The sequence below is a fragment of the Oreochromis aureus genome, linkage group 10 (assembly GCF_013358895.1).
Source record: "Oreochromis aureus strain Israel breed Guangdong linkage group 10, ZZ_aureus, whole genome shotgun sequence".
Taxonomy (NCBI): domain Eukaryota; kingdom Metazoa; phylum Chordata; class Actinopteri; order Cichliformes; family Cichlidae; genus Oreochromis; species Oreochromis aureus.
In genome coordinates, this window is record NC_052951.1 from 30,018,879 (window position 1) to 30,039,930 (window position 21,052).

The 21,052-nt window shown below is 38.9% G+C and overlaps 2 protein-coding genes across 2 annotated transcripts; one reads left to right on the forward strand and one right to left on the reverse strand.

The window, feature by feature from the left end:
* Positions 1 to 7,744: 7,744 nt before the first annotated feature.
* LOC116328500 (dual specificity protein kinase CLK1-like) lies at positions 7,745 to 12,267 on the forward strand. Its single transcript, XM_039618179.1, has 12 exons — positions 7,745 to 7,815; positions 7,942 to 8,036; positions 8,600 to 8,723; positions 9,182 to 9,248; positions 9,382 to 9,495; positions 9,685 to 9,851; positions 10,210 to 10,304; positions 10,424 to 10,553; positions 10,653 to 10,735; positions 10,848 to 10,927; positions 11,969 to 12,044; positions 12,130 to 12,267. The coding sequence occupies exons 1-12, from the start codon at positions 7,779 to 7,781 to the stop codon at positions 12,265 to 12,267; spliced, it is 1,206 nt and encodes a 401-aa protein (XP_039474113.1). The 5' UTR covers positions 7,745 to 7,778.
* A 4,667-nt stretch (positions 12,268 to 16,934) lies between these two features.
* On the reverse strand, positions 16,935 to 20,060 carry LOC116328501 (glucose-dependent insulinotropic receptor). Its single transcript, XM_031750309.2, has 2 exons — positions 19,554 to 20,060; positions 16,935 to 17,623 (listed from the first exon to the last, which is right to left on the reverse strand). The coding sequence occupies exons 1-2, from the start codon at positions 20,056 to 20,058 to the stop codon at positions 16,935 to 16,937; spliced, it is 1,194 nt and encodes a 397-aa protein (XP_031606169.2). The 5' UTR covers positions 20,059 to 20,060.
* Positions 20,061 to 21,052: the final 992 nt, after the last annotated feature.

Here is a 21,052-nt window from a genome sequence, read left to right on the forward strand (position 1 = left end):
TGTTCTGTTTATATTACCATTTACAGGCACTTCTTTTCACTGTAACTCATTAAATGCACTTCTTTATATCCTTAAACATATATTTCTATACAATTACAACCTAATACACCACTTGTGCAAAATTTTGTAAATTAAAACCCTTTAAATTAGTCTGTGCTTAGTACACAGTAACATTGGTACAATTAATATTAAATATTCTTTTATTCTCCTCAAATCAAAAACTATACTAAAATGTAATGACAGCACCCAACGCGTCATTAAATGACCAAACACCTAATAAATAGACAAAATAACTCACAAACTTTCAAATTTGAGCATTTTAATTTTTTCTTGAAATCAGTTTGCCATAATGTAAACGTGTTTATATACATTCATTCATTCAAGTGGCTCCAAAGTGTTTTCTTCAAACAGGACACCTGACTAACAAAAAATGTAATATTTAACGATATATTTACATTTAATAATATCCAGAGTTCCTTTAAGTTAGAATCACTGCCCTGTGGTTGTTTTGCCTCAGCCAAACAGTTATGGTGTGGTTTACATCCATGTCTGTCCACGCATGATACAGTAAACACATATAGTCAGTTATAGCCACTCACTTTTGATTACTGAATTGCATTTATTTCATCAACAAAGTGAATTCAATTCACATTTGTGTGAACATTTGTCCTAGATTAACTCTTTGGGGTCTTTACCTTACAATATAACGAACTTTGGTGTCGCATCAACAGTCAACAAATCTTGACTCAGAGTCTATTTAAAGAAGTTTAAAGTTTACAGCCGAACACCTATATCTATGATCGGATTTTCAAACGCTATCTTTAACAACGAGAGAGTAAATTATCAGGAAACAAATACATGTTAAAACACAATGGGAAATAAAACATCTAAGAGTAATCCAGAAAATGTCAGGAGTGAAGTCACAGCAAATGACATGAGGCCAGTCCTAGACGAATTGCTAACAATGTTACACAGGAGCAGTGGCAGCAGTTTCCATCAGGTCACGCAGATTATGCCACCACAGAAAAGATTTGTAATTTTGTATAGAACGCCATGGACATGTGCTCGCAGTCAGCAGGTGTAGAACTGACGTTTTGCCAGTACACCCCCGTCGCTAACAGAAAAACAGTGGTCCCAAAAGAAACAGAGACAGCTCCTGAACGTGACTCTAGGTTCAAGAAAAAATGCAAAAAACTATATGCATGCTTGTGTATGTGCTGCATGCTGACTCCGAATACAGATGACTCTGACATGGAAGAACCAACCCGTGTGCCAGCTGTTATTTCACAGGAACAAATGGTTAAAACCCTGAACACAAGTTTCATTTTCAAATCATCACAGCAGAAAAAAATGGATAATTTCATAATTAATGCCTATAATATTCATAGCAATAAGGTCAGGAATACTCAAATTCAATTCATGAATAACAATCAGTTAACACTCCCATTGTCTTAGCAGTAACAGATATCAATAACCTTGAATCGTATCAAAAAAAGCAAAATACAGATTTCAGTGAAAATCTGTATGGAAGAACTGGTGGTAAAAAAATCAGGCAGCCAAACTATTAAAGAGACCAAATTGCATACATTGGTTTTTCTCATTTGTAGCCTGAGTGTAGCCACTTGTCTCACGGTCGCCTCCAGTGTTGCCTTTCAGTTTTCCCTTCTGTCTGTGGGCGTAGCTCCTTCAGCTCGTTTCAGGCTCTGAACTGGCACACCTGTCCCCATTCGAGTACTCATCAGCTGCAGTGTATATATACCGCAATCCTGTCATTCACTGATTGCTCTGTCGCACAATGCAGTTAAAAGTCAAGGCCAATAGTTTTGGCGTTTGTTCTCAAGTTCAGTTTACTCGAGCTACTAACGCAGCTTTCCTGTGCCTCAGATTTTCCGTGTGTGCCAGGTGAAACCTCTTATTCCAGGTCAAGAAGCCTTCCTTTCCTCTCTCCATCTGTTCCTCAGGAATGACTTCTGACGCTCACTTTTTCCATGAGATCATTTTCAATAAGCTCTTTAGGTCAGCCTCCGGTCATGTTCTTGTCTCAGAATTTGAAGAATGCCAGTTGTTAAAGGTGCGGATATCTTTACTTTGAATGTTTTGAAAAGAAATCTAAGTAGTGGTGAGTGTGAAACAGTATCAAAGTGATGCATCTGTGCCCTTTCATGTCCTCTTACCTAATTAAATACATTTTTATCAAGTTTCATAAATCTTATCTTAAACTGTGAATCAAATAAACAAGACTGATTTAAATATATTTTGGACTACAATATTTAAGTATACATTGTGTTAAGTGTAAATAAAGCTGCTTTTAAGTAAACCTGTATGTGTAAAAGTAGCAGCTGTAGCAACTGCCAGGTTGACTTTTTTTTAAAAGGAATTTCAACATTTCTATTACAGGAGGTAATAAAATGCAGCTGATCTGGACAAATCCAGCGTTGACGTCATTGCAGAAACCCTGAATATTTGCAGCTAATTGAAAACACCACATTTAGACCATATTTAGAGGAGTATTTGTGCTGTTCTCAAATTTAGTTGTAAAACTTAAGATATTTTAACACCCAAACATAATTTTTAACTACTAATGTTTAAGCATCAGTTGTTTTTCCTTCATTTGATTATTTACGCTGTTAATTTCTTTTTGACCCAGGATGAGCAACACTAAAGGATTTATTTAAATTAGCGCATTTATGAACAGTCATCTGTGAAGGAGTGAAAAAAGGTGATCCTTCTGTGATCCCTCTGAATCAACTATGGGCCTCGAAATGAACTCTGAGCGACACCATATGCAAGAACTGTGACGGGTTTGGGTTTTTAAAAGGTTAAGAGGTTTAAATCAGACCAGAGATTCTAAGATTCAGAGATGACTGAATATCACACTCACACTTTAGTGTAGAGCTATGTAGGCTGTAAACTAAATTCAATCTGATACAGCAGAACAAACCTGTTAGCAACTAATTTAGCAGTGATATTGACAATATAATAACATCAGGTCTAGGCTTTTTGGCAACTCTAAGTAGGTTTTTGTATTAAACCAGTGGTATTATTCCACAGTTTGATTTTGGATGCATGTCATCCCCTTCTGTCCTTCATCTATGATAATTTGTCAAATGAACCAAAAACAAACTCTTTACCCATAAAGCATCCCAAGAAGAATGAATAACCAGTTTTCATTTTTCTGGGTTTTTCAGCACATACAAACAAAAGTTAAGTGTTCAAGAGAAAACTTTAACCTCAGAAAATAGTAGTTATCAAACATAAATCTGGTTCTATGCTTACATGTCAACATGTTTTGTTGTTATTTGCTGTATTTAGACTTTATTATTATTATTATTATTATTTGTTATGTTATATTAGCTTTGCAACATTCAATTTAAAGATCGGAAAATAAAAGATACTGCTCTAAAACAGTATCAGTGAGTAATAGCTTACTTTTTGTGGATCCAAGCCTTAATGTGGCACTGTGTTTACATGGACCCACAGTTGTGTATGATTTGCTGGTGGATCGTGTGCCCCGTGTCATTCATAGAGTACATCACCTAATGTCCTGCATCATCCTGTATCCACAGTTTCAGACACAGTACACAATGTTTTCTCCTGAAGGATGAAAGAGGAGCCTTTATGGGGTGAGGCCAGGGGTCGAGGCAGGAGCAGCCCCCGTGTCCTTTTTCATTACAGCTGGCAGAGGATTTTACTGCCTTGAAGTACATTGGAATGTCCATGGCTTGGTTTACTGAAGGACATAATATTTTATTGCACCACGGACGCCATTTTTCCCTTTCCTTCTTTGGCAGCTATGCTATGTGGCAACAAGTGGTTGTGTTGCTATGGGGGGGCGTGGAATAGTGGCCCGAGGAAGCTAAAGAAGAGGACGATAAGTTGCTCAAACAGACCTGCAAGAGCCCAAAAAGCAGATAGAAGAGAAGCAGAAGACACCACAGCTTCAATTCCAAATACAGGCAAGCAGATAGATCACTATCACTAAACACTGCAAAATCTGTTGTAACCAGTTAACTGTTTCACAAATTATTACAAATGTTATGTTTTTAAAATAGTTTATTATTGGCCTCAAACAATAAGGTATGGTTCTTATTATAGTACATATATTTTTATATTTTATTTTTATTTTTATTTTAACATTTTTTTTAAATGATTACTTTTATTGCTAAATGAGTTTGTACATTCAAGGAATTTTTCTTGTTGCTTTAGTGACACACATCCAATGAGGGTGTGGGGTGGAAAAAAAAGCACTGAAAAAGATTTACAATATAAAAACAACTTTTAAAATACAATGCAAGTAGAAAATATGAACTGTGCAACAAATGTTTAAAATAAAAATTATGAGTTCATCACTGTGAAAGGATAAATGAACAGAAAAAACATCAATATAACTTACAGAGTTGGATGCAGTGGTTTTATGTTTAACTTGGAATAACTGAAGCAGTACATTAGTACTTAGCACCCAGGTAAGATGTGATTCTTTACAGTTACATTGGAATTTGAACTTGTTTACATGTAGTTATTCCTGAACTCTTCCGAAGTAACTCTGCATGAGTCACAGTTAAAAATAATCCTTTTGTATCTTATACTGGGCATGAAATGGTTTATCCTTTTACCCCCTTTAAGATAAGCCAGCTTCATTCTGATTGGATGCTCTTCGTAAACAATTGGTTTGAAGGGGGGTGGGGTTTCTGTGCTCACAGAGCCAATAATAATAATAATAATAATATAAATACTACTACTACTACTACTACTACTGATGATGATGATGATGATGATGATGATAATAATAATAATAATAATAATAATAATTATAATAATAATAATAATCAGTCTGAAAGGAGCATTTAGAGCCAATGAAAGTCTGAGCTTTTTTCATTATTTGAAGCTTAGTTCACGTTTAATATAAACATCCCCCATTGTGGCAATACTCTATATGACAGACAATAATAAGCTAACCTGCCAGCCAACCAGAATTTTTATTTACTTTTTTCATAGCCATGGTGTTGTGACATTTAATTTTGCTGCTTTATTTAACCCGTGGTGTGAAAAGACAGAATCTCGTTCTGTCCTGCAGTATTCTTAGCATGTCGCATGCATGGACTGTACACAGCAGCAGTGTGTTAGCAGACATAGTGCTGATTGTTGGAGCTCTGTGGTCTGGACAGCTTTCAGAGCTCAGTTAGAGCTGTTGTTAGATTTCATCTAAGTGTATTTTCAGCTGTATCAGATGACCTGTTAAACTACAACTGATAGGTCTAAATAATCCCCTCCAATTAAAGCAGTCACTCACCTATCTCAACCATCCAGGTTGAACTTTATCCTATTACGTAATACAGAAAAAGGGTACAAAGGAATAGAACTTAAAGGAACACAATAAAAGTCAACTTTAGCAACTTCGGCTGTTTCAGCAGTTGTCCAGAAAGAATTATATGGTAATTTTCAAATGACAAAGACTCTTGAGGTTATGAAATTGTTATTAGAAATAAAGAAGAAAGCAGGCTGATGTCACAAAGCAGCCCTCTGCAGAGATCTGGAGCTCTTAAATCTTCAGACTGCTGACTGCCTCCTGATTTATATCCAGTCAACAGCTGTTTCTTTTAATCATTCCTGAAGGAAGTAGCTTCCCTTTTACTTACAGTAACAAGGTACCATAACTCCGACCTGATTTTAATCCAAACAATGTTTCCTTTCCCCAGTTTGCATTTACAGAGCACAGCACAAGAACACTTCAAGATAATAACTTAAAAACAAAAAAGCTTTTTAAAAAATATTTTGCCATTGTGTTTTGTTAGCAAGTTATTGTGTTTCAAGAAGTGTTATTTGCACCTCATAACCCAACGGTGTTGTCAATCTGGGGCCTCCATGGTTGACCGCCTAAAATCAGTCAGGTGTTAACCATATTCGGTCAGGGTTAAGTTATTGTCCACATTTTTTAACATCAAAATGTGCGCAATATAATTTTAAATTGTCTTCTAGCTTAAAAAATGTGGCATATGGCTAAAACAAGACCCACCCTGTCAGCACATCCAATCAGGAACACCTCGTACTTTGTTCTAGATTTAAAATTTAGGCAGTGAATTTTGTTTGGAGCAGTAAGAGAAGATTTTCTTCTAAGAAGATTTTGTTTTTCAGGTCCAAAAATAGTTAATAGTTAAATTAGTTTTGTTAGAGAAAATAAGCAATTGGGTAATAATCAAATCATTGCCTAGCCAAAAATAATCAATTCTTATACAGATGACTACAGGCACAAATGACTGGTATTGCCTTTATGTAAACCAGCATGTTTTAAATAGATCATGTCTTGGTGGCTGCACTTTTACTGGGCCCTGTCCTTCAGCTGTATTGGTTCCTTATTCTGCCCATCAGTAATTAGGGTGGCATACTCTGTGCTCCTGGCAGTGGCTGATGAGTGAGTGTTGGATAATCTTAAGTGAGTGACAACGGTCCTACATGTTGTCAGCGAGAGTGAGCCATCCTCACTGCTGATTTACAGTTGATCGGAGACAGCCGAGCCAGACGGGCACAGAGAGACAGATCTATGTCTCGGAGGAAGAGACCCCTGCAAAGGAACAACTAACAGCCCTTCAAGAGCAAAACTCCTCAACGTCTCATACGCGAAACCAAAATGCAGTTATTTCACGGCGCGTTTCAAAAATACACTGCAGTAGTTTTGAACTATATCAGAAGTTTCACTTATTCTGAGTGACTGAATAAGTTTGGGGCTTCTACTACTCTTACTTGACTAAGAAATTGCATATTTTGACGAGCATGAAGGATTTGTTTTACAGTTTATGTGTTAGTCTTTCTAGGTTAAGGTTTAAACAGCTGTTCACAATCTCCCATGAACCATTATGCTATCATGCTACCTACACATCCCTAACTTCACCTTCTGCACAGAACATCATAACTTAGGCTTTTCTAAAAGGTCAGTGATAAAGAACTGAAACCCTTGAGACTGTGTGCTATACCTCTTGTTCTTTAAAGTAAAGAATATGAGCTATAGCACGGAGAGCAATTATATTATTCCAAAAAACAACAACAAGAAGAGTTTCTCCACTTCACTCTTAAGAGTCAAATTTCTCATTCAGGTGCAGCAACAGTAAATTATAATTTACCAGCACAGAAAAAGATGTTGTCTGTGTTATATTATACTCATGGAATGCATTTTTAATGTTGTTTGCTACTTTGGCGATGTAAAGGTTAATCCAGTTTCATGAACAAAGTAATCTATTCAAGTACCAGAGATTTTTGTTTTTTTTAATAAAAGCTACATGGCTCAAGTTTCTTCTGCTGCCGTTAGTCATTTTACATACATAAAAACAGCTCATAAAATTATAGAGGTTTAATATAGATATGCATATAAAACATATATATTACATGAGTGCAAGATTGCTTTCACTGCCTCGTGGGAATTTGTACTGGCCTTGTGTAAGAGTAAAAGATCCTTATCTTAAAATGCTGCTAATGTGGCAGTAAAGAATTTATATATATGTATCCACAGAGAGGGAGGCCCACATAATGTTTGTACCTGTTTGTTTGGCACCTGTCATTCCTAAATTCTAGTACGATAACACTGCCTCACTCGTGTGTGTAAAGTTTAAGGTGAAAGTGTGGTGATTCACTCCTTAGTCTCTGAAGCTAAATGTGAAATGTCCTTTTTGCTTTGTAAAGCTTTCACAAAGCCTGTTTTGAATATAAAGTTCTTCTTCTTACCTTTGCAGACACTACCAGAGTGAGGAGAAGAGGCCTGAGTCAGGTAGAGTGTTGACAACAGTACAATGGGCAGAAAGGACGACAACTCTGAGTACTGGAGAGGTAACATTATTTCCTCTTAGGTTCTGGCCTTTAATAATATCTGTTACTGTGATCCTCATACAGGTTAATTCATGTCTGTGTTTCCTGAAACTGTTTTGAAGTCTTTCTCTCGCTGTCCTTTGGTAGATGGCGATGACTCCAAACCTGATTTACAAACGGACTCAAAGACTGGAAGTTTCAATCAGTGCATCCACCGCACCACCTCAGAAACTCATAACTTGGTAGGATAATCTTCTTTCTGCTGAGTCCCCCTAAGTTTGCCTGAGGGTTTTTTTGTTTACCTTATTTTACATTATATACAGTGCATTACATTACATTATTTGTTGCTAATTCAGATGAAAAATAACAGGTGTGAATGAGTAACCCGTCAAAACTATGAGTATCATCTAATATGGCAACAGCAGGATCTTGTGTAACATGATTACCCCAAATAATCCACTCTTATTCAGTGGATGAAATAGGATCTCTATATAAAATATATTTTTGTAGTTGAACTTTTGTCTTATTTTGGATGGGAACACATCCCAGAACATTGGCAATTAAATTGGTGTTTGGAAAACTTTAGCTTGCTAGTCATTTCTTATATAATCTAGTGGGCTCTCGACACTTCTATGGCTTTATCTTAATATATAAAAAATGACAGAACTGAGTCTTTTATGATTTTAAACTATCGCATTATTGGAATTAAATTCTATGAAAAAATGGACATTTTTCAAATTGACACTCTGTTTTTCTCTTTCACTTTCTTATCCATTTATCTGACTCAAACACAACCAACACTCAGGCTGATGACACTGCTGGCAGCGCCAATGATGATGAAGTGGAGGAGGGTCAGAGGGGAAAGAGCTGTGAGGATGATGAAGAGGGCCACCTGGCCTATCACATCGGCCTCGTGATGAAAGAAAGATGTACTCATCACATTTTTCCCCCCTTTCCCCTTATCCTTGTTTTTCTTCTAAAAGGGCAACTGACACCAGAATAACAACTCTAGAAATAGTTTTCTGTTACTGTGATCACTGGTACAGAGGAACTGGCTTATTATTTAATTCAATTCCCCTTTTGTACAATAAATGTGCTAATCTCAGGATGCTAGACCTTTCACTTTTTAATTTACTGGAATGCATTACTGAAAATTAACCAAATGGTTTGTGAGTAAGCTTAAACTAAACCTCATGTAATTTTATGCCATAGTTTGGAAGCACCACACAATCATCTGGCTGTAGAAGAATGAAAGGAAAGCGACTAGTTGACTTTTCAAATGTGTTTGTGACAAGTCAGAAGCTGCAATAAGTTTTAGAGTGTTTTAAAAGTGCTCTGCTCTGGACTGCACTGGTGATCCAAATAAATATCTCTCTGTCCTTCACAGATGAAGTTGTCTCTGCACTGGGAGAAGGAGCATTTGGAAAAGTAGTGAAGTGTGTAGACAGAGAGAAGTAAGCACGCATGCTGAAAAATCCTTACAATTAATGGGTATTTCTAGTTTTTTTGTTTTCAACATTCAGAGGTCCACATCAGCTTTAAACCTCATATACACCTCCGCATGTTGTCTGTGTGTCTGTTCAACAGAGATGAGCATGTAGCTGTGAAGATAGTGAGGAACATTGAGTGTTTCTGTGAAGTAGCGAGGTCTGAGATCGCCGTGCTGGAGGAAATCAACCGCCTGGATGATGATAACAGATTGTAAGTGTAGCTTACATGAAATCCAGGGGGTTACATTTTTTCCTGACAGCACTCAGTTAAATCTTTTTTCTTCTTGTTTAACTGATGGGCTGCAGGAAAGAATAGCTGGGTTTTTGCTGTTTGCATTGATTTCTCATTCTAATCTCCAGCGATTGCTTTATTAAAATGATTTATCGTGTCTTCTGACAGTGCCTGCGTGAGGATGCTGGACTGGTTCGAGCATGAAGGCCACGTCTGCATCGTGTTCGAGCTGCTCGGCCTCAGTATCTTTGAGTTTCTCCGACAGAATGAGTTCCTGCCGTTCAGCGTGGAGCAGATTAGACGCATGGCCTTCCAAATCTTCAAAGCTGTGTGCTGTGAGTCGGGTGTTTACTTCTGTGAGACTGGATGTCATAGGTGACTGTTCACATTGGCAATCTTGGGACTGAAACATCTCTTAGTTTATATAGATTGTTTTATTGTTTGGGGGGGGGGGGGTTTAGACCATTTTAGGAGAGAAATCAAAACAACTAATGTAGTGTAACAAAGCGTAACCCTGTTAGCTTGTCTGCCGTTTTGATAAACAGTAGCTGACAAACACGCAAAATTACTATTTAAAAAAAAAAAAAGTTGTTTTTTTGCATTCCACAGGGACAGTCGAACACTGTGTTGCTCAGTTTAAAAAATGGTTGATTTCATGCACAATTGTATTGTGTATTTTTGTGTGTTTTACAGTTCTGCACCGTAACAAACTGACCCACACAGACCTGAAGCCAGAGAACATCCTGTTTGTGCGCTCTGACTATGACCTGGAGTATAATGAGGACCTGGTAAGAGTGCAATATAACGTCATGGTTTTATTTTAAGGTTTGCTATGTGATGAAGGATGTTTACTGGAGAGTGTGCGTGTGTGTTCCTGTTTGTGTGTATGTGCCACTCTTTATGTGAGGAGTGTGAGGAAAAGAGGCTGAGGAGTCTTGATTTGAAGGTTGTGGACTTTGGCAATACCACATTTGACCACGAACCCCATGAATCCCTGGTTTCAACGCGTTACTACCGAGCTCCAGAAGTCATACTTGGTACACAAACAACTGACACATGCACACAGACTCTTACATGAACACTGAGAGAATTAAGCTCAGTTATCTACGGTTTTTTGTATGTGTGTTTGTGCTCAGGTCTGGGCTGGAACCAGTCATGTGACGTTTGGAGTCTGGGCTGTGTTATTATGGAGTTTTACCTAGGACGTGCACTCTTCCCGGTACACACACACACACTCACACACACACACACACACAGACACACACGCACACACACAGACACACACAGACACACACGCACACACAGTAGTATAACTGCTGGTTTTGTTTCAGACCCATGACAGTAAAGAACATCTGGCCATGATGGAGAAAGTCCTTGGACCGATCCCCCCACATCTGCTCAAACAGACCAGGTAGCTACACACATAGCTACACACACACACACACACACACACACACACACACACACACACACACACACACACACACACACACACACACACACACACACACACACACACACACACACATATGTGTGTGAATCAGTTGTTCTTGTATTTTGATGTCAAAGACAAATGAAATCAAGAAGCTGGAGGACTGTGGTTGTTGAAAAGTCATACTTACAACTTACAAGAGAAAAGACAGAACTACTAATATGAAAGCAAATAGAGAAGAGGAACAAATGATAACTAAGGACATTTGAGAACATGGCATGAAACCATGACTAGACAAAAGGGCTCACAGAGCAGTCTAATTATGCATTGCCCCTACAAAGATCCTTCCCAAAGGGTTTTCTGCACCATTCTCAGGGTCTCATAGGTCATTCGTACCCATGGAGGCTGCATAAAAGCATCCATAATTGAGTCCCAGTTAAGTGCAGGAGTGCCTTAACTGGCACTCCTGCACTCAGCCTGCACTGCATACTGAAAGAGCACTTCATTACATACATCTGAACACTGAGGTGAATACTCTGAATGAAACTTTTCACCTGAATATAGCACAAAGTTCAACTGAATGTCCCCATAGTCTGCAAATGAATGCATATTTGCACCCACAGATGCAGATGATGAGAGAGACACTTTCAGTGAAATCCAAAAGAAATCATATTAAACATGGCAGAAATGCTGCATTACATTTGTGCAAACAGACACTGTGCATGTGCCAATAAACAACACTTATATGCAGCATTTTTCTAAAGAACTGTCCAAGGAACTGTGCACAAAGAACAAAAAATATATAAAATAATACTTTGGTTAAAAAGATTGTGCATCTGAGGGAAAACAAAATATAGACGTAAGGGTCTCCAAATGGTGATATAGTGCTTATCCATGATCTCTTTTGTGAATATGCTCTCCTCAGCTCCAGGTGTAATTTGAAGTAAAGTGTGTTGTGTGTGTTGACAGAGTGTTTTTGTCTGCAACTGAATATAAACACTGTGCATGTAATCTGTGTAGGAAGAAGCATTATGTGCACAGCGAGTGTCTGAACTGGGACGATGAATACATCAGGAAACACTGTCGACCTCTCAAGGTACCCAGCACTCACATCAACCAATCAGCTTCAGCTGTGAGCTGGACTGGTAGCTGTAGGAAATCTGATTATTTCTGTCTCTCAGCTGTACATGCAGATGCAGAACGAGGAGGAGAGGCAGTTGTTCGATCTGCTCAGCTGCATGTTGGAATATGACGTCTCCAGACGGATCACCCTGGAGGAGGCACTGTGGCACCCGTTCTTCAGCCCACTGAGGACGTAGAAGCAGCAGCAGTGCAGCTAGCTAATGCATGCCTACACACACGCACACACACGCACACACACACACACACACGCACACATGTTTTCATATCTTAGTGAAGACCAGTGTTGGTCAAGTTACTTGAAAAATGTAATTAGTTACTCATTACTGATTACTTCTTCCAAAAAGTAATCCTGTTAGTTTACTGATTACTTTTTTTCAAAAGTAATTATTTACTTAGTTACTTTTTAAAACATGATACACAACCTGAATAGGTAATAAAGCAATAGACCTTTCAGCCCAATTCTATTTTTTATGCACAATCCATCAAATAAAATTGAATTAAATGGAAAGCCTCTTTCTAAAAATTGTTTTATTAGTTTTAATCTTTTAACTTTATGCACATTGCATTAAGCAAAAATTAAATTATATGCAACTGTCTTTTTAAAGCTTAAAGTAATGTCAGTATGTCCATGCTTTAAACGCTGCATGGTCGTACTCTGTCCCGCACTCCATATTATCCATTGTTGATCTGCACATGTCTGTTGCTGCCACGGATGTCGCACGCTCGTACATCATTATCATGAGACACTCTAACAAACGAAATCACGACAGTTTAGTAATGCAGTAATGCAGCGTGCTTACGGGAAAGTAACAGTAATCTCATTACTTTTTTGCAATAGTAATGCCTTACTTTACTCGTTACTTTAAAAAAGTAATCGGATTACAGTAACGCATTACTGCCCATCTCTGGTGAGGACATCTCATTGGCATAATGCTTTCCCTAGCCTTACCATCAAATATGAATACCATACTATAACCCGTAGCCTAAACCTAACCATGACCTCATCGTAACCCTGACACTAAAACCACAGTTTGAGCCTCAAAAATGCCTTCAAACCTGTGTGAATAGGCACACACACACACACACACACATACAAAGACGCACTAAACATCTACCTCAGGCTCTAACTAAAGAGTGCAGATTATTTGATTGCTTGGTTTTTAATTCTGAATTGAATTTTCAGCTGTATTTATAGATTCAAAGTGCATTCCTGTTTGAAATAATCCCACTATGATGCTATAATCCGCACAGTGCTTGATTCCATGTTTTTGATTATTTTTTTTGTCAGCTGTTTGTAATAAATATTTCAGATTTGATATGTCTGAAATTTATTCTGTCCCTAAGTGCTTATCCCATTCAGGGTTGCAGGAATGGGTGGAGAATATCTGTGTAAACCCTGGACAGTTCCCCAGTATAGAATTGCTGTTTTATATGATTAATTAGTATTCTTTTTGTAAAAGTACTTTCTGCTCATGTGAAATCATGTTAATGTCTAAAGAAAAAAACAACACAAAATGTTGTTTTTCCAGAGTTTTTCAGATGCAAACTTGCATACTACAATGTGTAGAAATACAGAAATTATTGTGCGATCTATTGTACAATATAATATGAGGCGACTTTTGTTGTGATTTGGCGCTATATAAATAAAATTGAATTGAATTGAATTGAATTGTATACACACTGAAAGGATTGCATTTTCGCAACAAGTTCATTCTCAAAAGATAAAAAAATTAAGTCATAGAGCTATAATAAGTTGGTCATAATGTCTAAACAAAAAAGGAAGAATGTGGAGATTCCTATTTCATGAAGAAGTTCATGTTTGGGTGTGTAAATACGTAACACGATAAATTCGCATTTGAAAAACACACAACACACACACTCAGTGTGTAAAGAACAAAGACTTAAAAAAGTGGGACTTTTATGTGTTTTGAACAGAAGGAGGGTGAACTAAAGTTTGTGGTAGTCGAGATTTGGGCCTTCAGTGTCTCAGAGTCAGTCACCAATGGCCATTTTTAACATTCACTGTAACTATAATGAGTGGTCTCTACAGCAAAAATAATCTGAATGACCATGCTGGCACAGAGCAGCATTACGTAATGACAAATATTTGTTCGTATTTTTAGCTGAGCTTATTATGGTTAATGTAGATGCTGCAGCCTATCAGTCTAAAGTAAATGTCAGCTATCTAAGCTCATGCTGAAATCTCTGACATCTGCTGGTGTAACTGCCTTGTTGATACAGACTGCTGACATGTAAAGTGGACGGTAATTTCAAGATTTAAGTAGACGAGGAAGTCTCCATGACTGAACAGTTATCCAGGTATGAAATGTTACATGTGCAATAGCTGCTACTCCGATAAACAGCCAGCTCATCGGCTATCTGAGAGTCATCAGCTGAAATTACATGGATGTAATAAAACAGGATGAAAACAAAGTGTGTCTGAGAGCCAAGGCACACAATTTATTGATAACGTTATCGGTTCCAGCCTGTCTCCAGACACGCAGCTGCATGTTGTTTATGATCCGTTTGACTTCAGTTTACTTTTCACCAAAGAGACACTGCATATCTAAAGCCATAGGCTGTAATTTTAAATGCAAGATAAGGTTATCAATTTTGTTTTTTCCTGTGATAAATCTGGAAATTTCCATCTTTATCCAGTTGATGATTTTGTCAGTAAAATTATCAAAATGATGGTTAAAAGGATTTTATAGCGACTAAGAGCATTTAGGTCCTAAAAAGATGAGAATTCTTCAGACTCGTGAATGTTGCCTGTTTAATAATCATTTAAGAGCTAACTGAACTACTTGTGTAAGGAATAACAGTGGCAGCACTTCAGCTCATTAACTGACGGTGTGGTCCTTGTAACTGAAGACTGCTACATGTTCTGGTTGTAAATGGACTGGTTCTTATATAGCACTTTTCTGCTGTACATTCAACTTGTACATTCACACAAGCACTTTTTTCTACGCTGTTTCTAAGTGCCTCCTATCTAACATTTACACATATTCATACTCCAATGGATGCACTGGAGAACAACGTGCAGTTAGTATCTTGCCCGAGACATACAGACTGGAACAGATCACCTGAGCCCCACTACACAACACTGTTGTGTTATCCCAAGTTCCGTAGTGAAGTTTTGATGTATAAAGCTTATGTCCTTTTCGTACAGCTGCTTTGTGTGAAAGGTAAAGTGTAAACACTGTATCACTGGTTGACCTCTTGACCTTGGTTGTATCACAGGGCCAACTAACAGAGAGAGACAGCCATTCATAATCACATTTACATCATGGGCCAGTTGATGGAAGGAAGCCTAAGTACACAGCAAGAACCCACACCAGTATAGGGAAAACATATAAAGGCTTCAGTGGGCCTTGAACCCAGGACCTTGCTGTGAGGTGGTAGTGCTAACCACTGCACGCATGTCCCTCCTGCCAGAACCTACCTGTGGAACAACTGTTTGTGTAATACTAAGGTCTGCTCTGTAGTTTTCTGTGCTACAGTTTCATCCATCCATCTTCTTTTGCCTATCCAATTCAGGAAGCCTATTAAGGCACAGGAGAGCATGCAAACTCGAAACAGAAGGGCCCCAGCTACATGATAGATTTGAACCCAGGACCTAACCCCACCACCGTGATGTGCTCCACAGTTTGTGAGTGAAATTCCAGTATTTTATCAGCATTTTGACAATTTATTAGTCAGTCTGATAACTTAGCACTCCACCCTGTCATCTAAATATGAACACTTCTGGCTAAAGAAACTGACATGGATGTTAGCAAAAATGTTTAAATTAAGGCTTTAAAACATGGCTCCACAAACCACAGTGTGACATCAAAGTCATTTACAGAGAGCCAGGAGATTCTGAACCTGTCAGTGAACTGGAACCAAAATCATACACAAAATTCAATTCAAACATTTCAAATAAATTTTCAAGCCAAAGCCAGATACTTGTATACTGACTTTCTAACAGGCTTCTCATCCCACGTCCTTGTGGGATTTCTCCAGGCTGTACACAGACCTGTGTACATGTCCTCTGTGAGTCTCTGTGGATTATCAGGCTTGCAGTAAGTGGGCATAAAGGGCGTAAATATTCGGTAATTCTAGTAATTCTAATCTTGGAACTGGTCTGAACCCCTCCAGACTTATCAGGAGTGCACGTCAAAGTCTGTGAACTGAAGCACTGAACTTCCTGCCCCCTGCTACCACTGACCTCTGACCCCTTGTTTCACATGGAGCTACAGAATAAATATCCAAGTTATACAGAAATGTTGTTATGCTCATATTTCTCCTTCCTACAGTCATTCAGCACAGGGAGTACCAAAGAGAAGTACTGGCCTCAGTCCTAAATATTTCAGGAATTACCCTGGTTTGTCATAATTTATCATAATTAATAAATATATGGCTAAAACAGATGACATAATAAACCTGAATTTCCCTTGACTGTCAGATGATGTTTGTGATTTTTTTCCCTGCCAAAATATTATACAGATTAAGCAGATCAAATATGCATCAGAACTATAGCATATTTCAAATACTAAAAATTAGAGTTAAACAAAGAAAGCAAAAGTTTTGACTTGAACTTTATTAGCTCCATGGCCTTATCGTAGTCAGGCTCGAAGGACTTGGGTGAAATCACATTGAAGCCTGAGGTGCAAATATGGTACTTAAAAAAGCATCATATTTAGTGATAATAATAATAATAATAATAATAATAATAATAATAATAATAATAATAATAATAATAATAATAATAAACTTCAGGGGTTACAAAGCCTATCAATGCTTTATCCCTCAGAGAATCATTCACATGAGTTTTTGTAGTATATCTCGAGTTTCCCAGTTTATTTCACAGACTTGTTGTGGCCGTTTGTGGTCCTGCATGAGCTTCATAATTGGTGATTGGATGCAAGAGTGCAGGGTTTAGTGTATCTCTTCTAGAAGCAGAGGCTTGAGTCTGCACATTTGGTTGTGGGTTGCTTCTTTCTGTGACAGCTGGTGGTCTGGCTGCCAGTGAGCTGCCTGTAATGCAGGAAAACATGGCTACCAACTGCAGCCGCACCTCCCTTTGCCAAATGGCATACACTACAGGGTTGATTAGTGAGTTGGAGAGTCCCAGCAGCCATATATGATTCTCAATCACAGCTTTGAGATCACAGCTTTTACAAAGAATGTGCACTATGGACACCACAAAGAAGGGGCACCAGAGGACTAAGAAGCAGCCCACGAGCACTGCCACCGTCCTCAGGGCCTTGACGTGACTCCAGTAACTGATCCTCAGATATGAATGGTGAGGCTGATGATGGCTATGCTGACTGTGGTGGTCACCGTTCCAGGAGCTAGCTTGCCTAACACGGCAGATCTGCTTCTGGTGGCTGCTGGCGATCTTCAGGATATCCAGGTAGATGTAGATGAAGATGGCGAGCACTGGGAAAAAGACCACGCTGAGGAAAATGACGATGGCCACATTGTGAATCACAGAGAAGAAGGCACAGAAGCCATCATAGTTTGCCTCCACCTGCAGCTGCCGCACCATAACTGAGGACAAGAGGACATGAGGTGTTTTTTTAATATATTCTTTATATATTTATATGCTCAGATTACAAATCAAACAATGCAAAAACTTCATACATTTTAGCATACCACAACAACAAGGTGCTGTAATAACTCATTTCCTTTCTTTTTATGGTATTGCAGCGTATCTTGACCCTGGAGACAACACTACACTGGCTCCAAGAAAAGAGTGACTGTTTTGAAGGGAAAAATATATGTGCAGTACAATGAGTCTGCACTTTTTCTATGAAAAAGTATCCTCTATAAAAATACTTCAACCCTGCATTGCCTACGTTTGTTGAGTCTTTTTTTTTCTCCCTTTAACAGCACATTATTGCATTTCTTGGTGCATTACCTCCACACGTAGGCCGGTTGAATGTAATGCAACAGAATATAAAAGCCTTTGGCAGGGTTTTGCATCACATTAACTTTGTGTATTTGCATCAGGTTGATTGATCTGGCCAGTACAAACCCTTACATGCAGGTCCGCACCAGCCAGGGCCTTAATTAGGCATTAAGCTAATTGGTATTCCTTAAGCTATCTGTTCAAAACAACACTAGCAGTGTTAAAAGAGGGGTAAAAAAAACAATATTTAAGGGCTAATACTAAAAAATTAGTTACTTAGCACCGCACCAGTAGAATAAACAACCCTGTCACAAGCCAGTGTATTCCCAGTGCCGATCCCACGCCAGGGTAAATGTGGAGGGTTGTGTCAGGAAGAGCATTGGGCATAAAATCTTGGTCAAATCAAGCATGCGAATCATCCAGAATGAGATTTCCATAAATCGGTCAGGACCTGGATTAACAACGACTGCCTCTGGTGCTGTTGTGTGTGCAGGAGACCAGGTGAATTAGAAGCAAAGAGAGTGGTGGAAAAAAGAAAGTAAAAGGCTCAAATGAGTTGAGACTTGACATCCAGGAGGGAAAAAAATGACTTCCATTGATTCTCTAGAGAGATTCATCAAGCTGGAAAGGAAGTGTAACAGGTTAGTGTGGTTAAGGATAGAGATACACTTGCTAACAAGTAAAGAGAGTGTGTTGAGAAAATAGAAGGCTAGTTTCTGATGAATGAGAGAGTGGATGATGCATGGAGGACAGTTAATGAATCAGGAAGTGCAAAGGATTGCTAAGGAGAAATTGTGGGAAGAGAAGATGGTAAGGAAAGGTCAGTGGTGCAGGAGGAAAGGAGGAGGAGGCTTCAGAGGAGGCTCATGGATGTAGTGATGGAGGACATTCAGAGAGATGATCCACTGTGGCGACCCATAAAGGCCCGAAGAAGAAGAAGACACGAGGAGAACATGCAGAAACAAAAGCTTGGACTGAGAGTTTCATATTCAGCAGTGACACCAGTTCTGTTGCTTTTGCAATTTAGATCAATGGAACACTTGCAAGAGGCCACTTATTAGATTTGCTATTGGAGAGGAATGAAACAATGGAGTTACATGATCTGTCTCACTGGAACGTAGCAGTTCAAATTTTACCGTGCATGCTTGTAGCCCTCTCATTACAGTAGTAAAACACCCTGAATCCCCCTAATGATAGAAACTTATCGGTCAAAAGGAAGCCACGCTCGAAAGTGCACACAGGCAGTCTCACCGTGATCTGCAACATCCTGAACAAGCCTTCCTCGAGGACTCTCGAGGTGAATACATAGTAAAATGAGATTTGTGTTTCTCATCTGTAGAGCCCAGTGGTATATAATTTGAACTTGCAGTTTTGGAGTAGTGACTAAATTTGGGGCTTTTTCTTTTCCAGGTAGAAATTTCAAAGAGTAGTGTTTGAACTCTTAAGTCAAATCCAGAGTCTAAACCTTGTATAGCCCCTTCTTACGTATGCCGTTTATTTCACAGATTACAAAAAAGCACAGTCCTCTGCATATTTCAAACACACTGATTGATCATTTCTGTTTCTCACCTGGCATAAATCCCATGGTGAGTGAAATGATCCACAGAACCAGCAAGGCTCCAGCTGCCGTCCCCTTCCCAGACAGCAGCGAGTATCGCAGGGGTATCTTGATGGCAGCATAGCGGTCCAGTGAGATGAGAAACATGGACATGATGGATGCTATGCAGGGTGATATCACAAATGCCATTCGCAGCAGGCAGCGGGTCTTGTCCTGGGCAGTGGAAGGCGTAGTGTTTGAAGGACGATCAGCGAGACTGACATTCCTGCTGAGGTCTTCTGTGGCCAGGCCAGTGATGGCTACGCCAACCAGACTGTCGGCGAGTGCCAAGTTGAGGACAAAGCACCAGCTCTGGCTGCATTTCTTGAGGAGTAGCTTAAGTAAAGCAGCTGCCACGAGCAGGTTTGTGGAGATGATGAGGGAAGAGGCGACGCTGAGGATCATACCCATCACCCGAGGGGAGTGGCCAAAGGAGGTCACTGTGGGTTGGTTGGAGCCTATGTTGTCAGGAGTCATCCTAAAAGAGGCTAAGACGTCTGCTTGTCCAGTTAAATTCACAAAGCCAATGTATAGCTGCAATGGGCCAATATTGTTGTGATCAGAATCAGGGACTTATCTCTTACAGTCATTGTCCGTCAAAACACAAAATGTGAATCTAGCAAAAAAAAAAAATTGCAAAGATCCTTAAAAACAAAAAAGTTTTGAACTTATTTTAGGCAGTTTAACGTACCAAATGAAACATCAGATATCACAGTACTCAGTCCAGTGGCTAAAAATGTGACTAAACTGAAGAAGCGTGCATTCAATCACCGCAATCAGAAGAATCTTCTCAACAATGCCCCATCAAATGAATCTAGCTTGCAGTAAAGAACTTTAAGAGAGTTAGCTTGTTCTGAAAAGCATCCATTGGATCTCGGCAAACTCGTCTGTGTCCTTAAAATCCCTTCAACTAATGGAAGGAGGACAGAAACGCAACAATATCAGCAGGTCTCTCTTATCCCCTCCCCTCTCACACACAGTCTGCAGACACACAAACACACCATTGTAGAGAGCACATACATCGCTTTCACTGCTCATCCGCTGCTGCTGCTGTTGCCTCTTTGTGGTTGAACCTTGTCCCAGCTTTCCCCTCTTCTCTCGCTCTCTCTCTTCCATGCCGGAAGATTCCTACTGTCATAATCACTTTATTGTATTTATCATCTTTAATCGAGAGGGTTTTTTTTTTTAAACCAGGGCAGGTTAGCACTAAAGCTTCCTCTTAGGGAGGACATAAATCATTTAAAGTGGGTGAGTAACTAATAAAAGTAAACCACCAAATAAGATTTAGCTTTTTAGTTCTGCGATTGTGAGAAACATGTAAGAAGAGACTGTGTAATACAGTCTTTTAACTCCACTTTAAACTATATATATCACTATTTATAACAAAAAACAACTAAAGGAAAAACACACATCCTAGTAACTGTGCTTTCCCACCTTATCTCTACTTATGAAGCACATTTGTCAAAGCTAA